Source organism: Dendroctonus ponderosae, unplaced genomic scaffold (genome assembly GCF_020466585.1).
Source record: "Dendroctonus ponderosae isolate FM_Combo_2020 unplaced genomic scaffold, Dpon_F_20191213v2 Dpon_F_20191213_4, whole genome shotgun sequence".
In the NCBI taxonomy this organism is placed as follows: Eukaryota; Metazoa; Arthropoda; class Insecta; order Coleoptera; family Curculionidae; genus Dendroctonus; species Dendroctonus ponderosae.
Genome location: NW_026018611.1, coordinates 615,677 through 620,782, shown reverse-complemented (window position 1 = coordinate 620,782; position 5,106 = coordinate 615,677). Strand labels below are relative to the sequence as shown.

The 5,106-nt window shown below is 48.1% G+C and overlaps 1 protein-coding gene across 1 annotated transcript in view; it reads left to right on the top strand.

Annotated features, from left to right (window-relative positions):
* The window catches only part of LOC109540087, a gene marked incomplete in the record, with an annotated part of 30,814 nt that overhangs the window by 9,534 nt on the left and 16,174 nt on the right, over positions 1–5,106 (top strand). The window contains 8 exon segments of the mRNA XM_048666186.1: positions 373–567; positions 621–791; positions 1,726–1,944; positions 2,019–2,262; positions 2,310–2,476; positions 2,533–2,691; positions 4,298–4,515; positions 4,588–4,834. Of these exon segments, the coding sequence (XP_048522143.1) occupies positions 373–567; positions 621–791; positions 1,726–1,944; positions 2,019–2,262; positions 2,310–2,476; positions 2,533–2,691; positions 4,298–4,515; positions 4,588–4,834 (1,620 nt within the window).

Here is a 5,106-nt window from a genome sequence, read left to right as displayed (position 1 = left end):
ATTGCGCCCAAAATGGTGAAAATTTCGAACCCCCCCCCTGACTTTAAAGCTGGATCCGCCCCTGCGTTGGAGCTGTTCAAGGTCGTTACTTTTGACTATCCGTTACTAGTCGTTACTCTGACTGAGCGCGCCATTGAACTGCACACTCGCTTATAGTCAGAGTAACGACTAGTTACTCAACCGACTCCTCTATTAGAGACTAGCCCTTTTGCCACATTCTGGAACGCAGCTTCTAACCCTAGTAGGGGAAAATGGCACGATATCTTCTCACTGCGTTATTTTAATTTGCTTGGAAAATGCAAAACTGCACCCCTACAGCTAACCTGTTGAAAAAACTCCCAATAGCCTGCAGGAAACGTGCTGATTTTCCAGGCACACTGGCCAGTACCGGAGTGACGTACGTCTCGAACCCTGCCAGCGTCGGAGGGTACAATTCGAGCCCCTACAACAGCCTCGGGCAGCACTACAGCACCAATAAGTCCCTAATGGGAACCACCGGGATGAACAGCCTGGGCCACCATCAGATCGGCTTGGGGGCTGGATCGCTTGGACAGCAATCGGTTTTAGGTGGGTTCCATCTAGAGGGATGAGAGGCGCAGATGTAAATTGGCTATTTGCAGGCACTTTGATGCAACCAATCTCCAATATGACTGGCAACGTTTTGGGGGGCACTTCGTTGGCCTCTAGCGGCCTGGGCACATCAATGGTACCCTCCAACTATGCGACCAGCTCCATATCGAACACCACTTTCACAAACCCGCTGGCCTCAACCAATCACAGCAGAGTGTTGGGTGAGTTTGCTTCAACTTTGCCGATTGCAAAAGGCGCGTTGGTGCGGGTCAGTTTCTCCCTCGCAGGCTGTTTCGTTGGCTGCTTTGCCGGCTCGGTATTCAATTTGATATATATATGAGTGGCATCAACAAGAAAATGGCAGGAAAACGGTAGCCATGAATATATTTAGTGTTATATTTGCTTAGTTTGTAAGAAGCGACAAGCAAATGTCATTCAAATAACAGCGTGGAGATTTTATATTTAAAAATTCCCAAGAATTTTTGGCGGTAATTACCAGAAAACCTAATGAAACATTCATCATGACAACACCGCAAAGGGGGGGAGTACGTGATAGTGAAATGATAGTACGAGGGGCATACGATTTGTTGGACAAATAAATACGGCCTTTTCTCGTGTTTTTGGTGATAACAACTGATGATCGTGATATTTATAAACTGTTGCGCTTAAAAGAAGTCGTGCGAAGTCGTTTCAATTGCAGGAAAATCGCCTAAATTTTCCTAACCTGTACTGTTCTGCACGATTGTCAACAGGGGCCAGTGGCGTGACTTGTTTTGAATTTATAAGCTAACATATTCGATCCCAATTGAATCGCTATCAAATCCTTAAAAAATTTGCGTTACTATTATAGCGTTTATAATTTCAAACATGTAATGTAGAGATAAAGGTCAGAAAACGAATGAATCTTTCATGCTTAGAAAAAATCGATAATACAGATTTGTACTACGCCTATGGCTAGCAGCCAGGCCAGTTGATTTTCCGATTATGCTACTTTTTGCTCGGTACCTACTTTATCCCTACCACCTGTAGGTTGGACTAGCTTGGTCTATTTATTAATGTCTTTGGTTCCGGCCAATCGCGAACTAGCGGGAATAGAGATGCTCTGCACCAACAAATTTTCGTTGGTGAAAAAAATCGCAATTTTCCCATTTGCAGGCCAGAGCTCCTCGTACAACAATCCATCATTCAACAACCCGATATCCAGCACCCTGGGCCAGTACTCCACCCTTAACCAGTACTCGAATCAGCTGCCGATCGTCACCAGCAGCTACAGCAACGCTGTGACCTTTTCAAATCCACTCAGCTCGCAGTTTAACAGTTTAGGGGCCACCCAGATGAGCATCAAGCTGAAAGCCATGGACGAGGTTGATCTGGGTGCGTTTTCCATTCACTGCCGCTGTTGCCACTGCTTCTGATCGGCCCCGCTGACTCCGATTTTTTCCCATCAGGGCAGCGCCGGGCGGCCACCCCCGTTACCCCTCACCCACCGCCCTGGTGCGGAACGTTGGGTATAACTGATCTGCGACCGCGCATGCTGGCAGATGGTTTGGACTCGGACTGGAGTGGGGGTGCCACTGTGGCAGGGTTGCCAAGTGGGGAGCGCAGCTACCTGAACGGCCAGCAAATTCCTGACGGGCAGGTGGACATGCTGGATATACCTGGAAAGGGGCGGTGCTCAGTCTATATTGCCAGGTGGGTTTTTTTGGGGAAAATTCCCGTTTTCAACTGGGATTTTGCAGGTTTTCCTACGATCCAGAGCCGGAGACCGAGGAGGAGCTCAGCATAGTGGCTGGGGATTATTTGCTGGTTTGGGGGGAACCGATGGGGCCGGGCGGCTATTTGGACGCAGAACTGCTGGATGGGCGGCGTGGGCTCGTTCCGGCCCATTTCGTGCAGCGCCTAATCGGTAGGTGCATCACAATCCTTCAAGAATTATTCCCGATTTTTCCCGGAACATTCCAGGCGACGACCTCCTGGAGTTCCACCAGGCGGTGTTGTCAACGCTGCGCGAGGAGGAGATCAATCAGGAAAACTTCGCGGCCGATGTGGCGCGATTGAACGAGCTGGCGGAGATGGCCGAACAGCACGAGGACGACAACACTGGGCCCGAAGGTGAGGCAGGTACGATCATTTCGCATGCGCTCTTCTCCACTACGTTCGGTGTTTTGTTCCGACGCGTTTTGATAGAAGCGGCTAATTGTAGCCCCCTTGGAATACAACGTTGCCAGTATCTAATGTTATGGCAGGTATCGTGTCAAGTGTCAAATCTTAAAAAGGTGAGGTTAGAACTGTTAAAAGGGGGAAGGGAAGTGGTTTGGTTTATGTCTGACCACGTTTTGACTTGAATGTGTCAAAGTAGTATCAGTGTTCTGTCGTATTAACGTACAAATAATAACTTTTGCTTCAAATATCTTAAATAACTCGGTAAATTTATAACAATATCTTTCTCATTTTCTCTCTCTCTCTCTTTCTATAATAACGCCTGAAATCAGCTGAAATCTGGCAACGATGTATTCCAAGGGGGCTACAATTAGCCGCTCCTGTTTTGATGGAGGGAAGATTTTTCAAAACCAATGAACAATCACCCGTTTTCTGTCAATCGGGAACGCAACCGGCATCGGTCGTCTCACTCTCATTCATGGGGGGCTGAGAGAGATGCAAGATGACCAGCCCATGGCTGCGTTCCAACATGACACATTCGCGGCTAAAATGTTTTCAGTTTTGAAAGATTCCCATTGCTATTGAATAGCAAACAAACACCACACGAACATTTCCAGTTTTCGCAGTGCAATTTTCTAGAAGTTTTAGCAATAAGAAAAACTGACGATGATGCGCAAGAAAATCGCTTGAAATCCTGCAAAATTCCCCCCAAAAAAAAACACAAAAAATTGTTTTGGGCATCATCGTTTGTAACTCTCTCTAAAAAATACAATAATGTGGATTTTCCGATTATATTGGCGCACACAGTCCAGTTGCACCAAAGTGAGTACTGCGATTGAGCGACCCAGTTTCATCCACCAGTTCTTTAGTTGCAAAAAGTCGCCCAAACTAGGCGCGCCCAACATGCGCCCTTAAACAGCGCATCCTCATGCCGCCTAAAATGTCCACGTGCTCCTGCTTTTGTTGGGCGCGCCGTTTGGAACCTATTTTAGGTTTTTCGACCGCTTGCGCTCGTTTAAATGCACTTGTTTTGGTACTGTCTAGGTTTAAAGTACAAGCACTCTGATTCAGTAGGGACCAGCCAGTTTAGGCTTAGTTGCTTGCAGAAAAAACGAGTTTTCATAAGGTTCCGGTTGGGTCCACCCGGCAATTTTCCCGCAGAACCTAGTTCTCTTACACTTGATCCCCTTTAACCCAATAAAGCTAATACATATGAAACTAGCACGCCTTTAGAACATAGATTCATAGGTTTGCTGTTTTGAAGCCCTGGTTGGTCTTTTAAGCGTTTTTTCTGCTTAATTCAGCCAGTTTGCGATTCATATGGTGCAACCAAATGTGTCCCAGGCGCTCTGTTGGCATCCACCTAGGTGGTTGCCCCGGTAACCAGGCTGGGGTTGTTCCGAGCGCGGACCGAACTCACCCGAAGGACGCTTCGCCTTGGAACAACCCGGTGCCCAGTTGGTTGCACCCACCCTTTTCGGAACCAAGGCTTAAAATGACAAAACCAGGGCGCCACCACTACCCGCTTCATAGGCACCTAGACTGATTTTAGAGTTTCACCTCTCAGCTGATCTGCTGTTTTCCGTACTAGTGCCGGCTCCCAGGCAACTCACGCTAGAGCGCCAGCTCAACAAAAGCGTGCTGATCAGCTGGACCACACCGGAAAATGTCGGGCCTGGCAACCAAATCGAAAGCTACCACGTCTATGTGGACGGGGTGCTGAAAGCGACCATCAAAGCCACCGAACGCACCCGAGCTTTAGTCGAGGGAGTCGACAGCAATCGAGTAAGTATCACTGTAAAGATATGGTTTAATTGCTGTCGACTGCGCCAATAATGCGCCAATTGTCTCATTAAGCCGCATCGCATCAGCGTTCGCTCGGTCACAGCCAATCGCAGGACATCACGTGACGCCGCCTGCACGATGATCATTGGCCGCGACACGCATCAGCTCGGCCCCAGCGCCGTGCGAGCTTCGAACATAACCTCAACTTCAGCAGTGATCAGTTGGTTGCCCGCCAACTCCAACCATCAGCATGTGGTTTGCGTCAACAATGTGGAGGTGCGAACTGTCAAGCCGGGAGTTTATCGACACACCATTACAGGCACGTAGAAGCTGAGTGTTTGCCATTAAAAGGCTACCACTGGTGCAAATAGTCCTTGCACCAAATGGGCGGGGCGTAGTTGACGTCCGAAGGGGCCTTCGGCCCGATTCGGGCCCGGTCGTTACCACTGGCTGAATTGTGACGTCACTTAAACTAGTCCGACCAGGCATAATGCGTAACTGTACGAATATGAATATTTTAGACAAAAATAATGTCTTCAGGAATTAATATGCTTTTTACATTGTTTGATTTAAATGATTAGCCTTTCTATT